Source organism: Cariama cristata, unplaced genomic scaffold, assembly GCF_000690535.1.
Source record: "Cariama cristata isolate BGI_N322 unplaced genomic scaffold, ASM69053v1 scaffold25278, whole genome shotgun sequence".
Classification (NCBI taxonomy): Eukaryota; Metazoa; Chordata; class Aves; order Cariamiformes; family Cariamidae; genus Cariama; species Cariama cristata.
Genome location: NW_009629777.1, coordinates 1 through 2,203, shown reverse-complemented (window position 1 = coordinate 2,203; position 2,203 = coordinate 1). Strand labels below are relative to the sequence as shown.

Below are 2,203 nucleotides of genomic sequence, written 5' to 3'. Positions count from 1 at the left end.
CTGATCGACCGGTTGGGCAACTGGTCAGTTGGCCTGTTGGTTTTCTCGGAGTCCGAGGTCTTGAGCAGTGCCTGGGGTGGCAGTGGCAGAGCGGGGCTGAGTCCCCTCCTCAGGGCGGCCGGTGACAGCAGCCTCCTCCCCCTCTGCTTGCCACCCAAAATGATTAACCTGATCTTCCGGAGTGGTCACACACATGGGACAGGGCTAGACAGGGGAGCTGACCCAGCCCTTGGGTCTGGGCACTCATCCTGCTCCTGCACTTGGGGGTGCATGGAGGTGCTGGGGCAGCTGGTGGCCTGCGGGGAGCCCCTGGCTGTGCAGTTCTTTGGGGGGAAAAAAATAGAGGATTTGAGAGTTTCAGCTGCTGGAAGGAGGCGGAAGGGGGCCACTGCCGTGTGCCTGAGCCCCTGCATGCCTGTGCTCTCCTTCCCGCACACCTGCACATAGGGCTTTGCCAGATGTGCCCACATGTGCACACATACAGGTCCCAGCACTTGTGTGTGTTCACACACCCATGTCTGCGTGGACACACACGTGCACATTGCATAGTCATGTGGTTGCACAGACACACAGCTCTGTACACGCGTGTGCCAGCATGGCCATGTGCACACATCCACATGGTCACACGCACAGGCACACACGTGCACACACGTGCAGCTGCACCTCCCCATGGTCCTGCACACATGTGCCCGTGCCCAAACATGGTCCCTGCTCCTTCTCACCAGTCCCACCATTTGGGGTGCAACTTGGAGGTGGGGGGGAGGCGAGGGGACAATCACAGGGACTGAGTTAGAAACCTGACCCTGCCACCTTGCAGCCATGGCCTCTGACGTGGGCAGCCTCAACAGCCTCGACCTGCTAGACCTCCTCTTCGACCGGCAGGATGGGATCCTCCGTGGCGTGGAGCTGGGGACACCGCCGGGTGCCTGGCACGAGGACAGGGTGAGTCCCCCTGCGCTGGGGAGGGGGATCCCATCTCCACCTCATCCCTGGGTCTGACAGGAGACCCCCATCCCCATGCCTTGCCCAGGAGCTGGGACCACCCCACAGCATAGGCAGCTCCTGCGGGCACCCCAGGGTGATGGGCACCCCAGGGTGACGGGCAACCGTGTCCTCGCAGCGTGCCCAGGACAGCGAGGACTTCCTCAGCTCCATCCTGGGTTCTGGAGACTCAGCATCGGACTCGCCCAGCTGGTCCCCGGCTGCCAGCGACAGTGGGGTGTCTGAGGACCCCCCCTCTGACCAGCTTGACAGCCCCCCCAGGTGCTGTGATGGGGGTCCCAGCGAGGTCCTGTACCCCTACGCCAACCCCTGTCAGGCTGTGCCCCTCCCGGAGGGGACTGGGGTCCTGCACCCCGAGGTCTCCATCGACCTGGGTGAGCCACGGGGGAGAAACTGGGCAAAGGACCAGTCTGGGGGCACTGGAGGGACTGGGGATGACTGGGGACATTGGGGAGCTGAGAGGGCTGGGGGAGCTGGGGTGTCTTCTGGATAGTGAGGAAATTAGAGGAGCTGGGAGGACTGGAGGGAACTGGGGAGAACTGGGAGGTCTGGACGACTGAGGTGGAGCTGGGGGGAGTGGGGAGAGCTTGGGAACTGGGGTGAACTGGGCAGACTGGCATTGGTGGGGGAGCCTGGAAGAGGAGGGAGGTTTGGGGGTCCTGAGGTGGGCTGAGCAGCGCAGGGTGTGCTGGGGGGGCTGGAGCAGGACCAGAGGGACAGTTTGGGGGGACAGAGTCCAGGGCCACTGGACTGGTAGGTGGCAGCAAGTCACCGTAGCTCTGGGGCCATGGCAGGAGTGAGGGTCCTGCCCTGGGAACACTGGGAACAGAGGGGGACACAGGGCTGCTGAGGCTGCTGACAGCCTCTGCTCTCCCCTCACCCAGACATGTGGCACCCCGGTTTCTTCCTGGAGGAAAGCCCGGACCTGCCCGTGGTCTCCCCGCCCGCATCCTGCACCCTCACCGTTAAGGACCTGCTGCTCTCAGGCAGCGCTGATGCTGTGAGTCCCCACCCTTGTGTCCCTCCTTGTCCCTTCCTGGACCATGATCCCCTCCCCATTCCTGTCCCCATCCCTCCTCATCCCCAGCCTTGTCCCCTTTCCCACATCACGGTCCCATCCCTTTCCCTTCCTGGACCACTATCCCATCCTCATCCCTGCACCATGGTCCCCACCGTGGTCTCTGGGGTCCGGTGCGGGGTG

The 2,203-nt window shown here is 63.6% G+C and overlaps 1 protein-coding gene across 1 annotated transcript; it reads left to right on the top strand.

Annotated features, from left to right (window-relative positions):
• Window positions 1-468: 468 nt before the first annotated feature.
• CREB3L3 (cAMP responsive element binding protein 3-like 3) lies at window positions 469-2,002 on the top strand (the record flags this gene model as incomplete). Its single annotated transcript, XM_009705301.1, has 4 exons — window positions 469-484; window positions 818-942; window positions 1,121-1,376; window positions 1,887-2,002. Coding segments are annotated over exons 1-4 (513 nt in total), but the record flags the coding sequence as incomplete, so codon positions are not given.
• Between the last annotated feature and the right edge of the window lie 201 nt (window positions 2,003-2,203).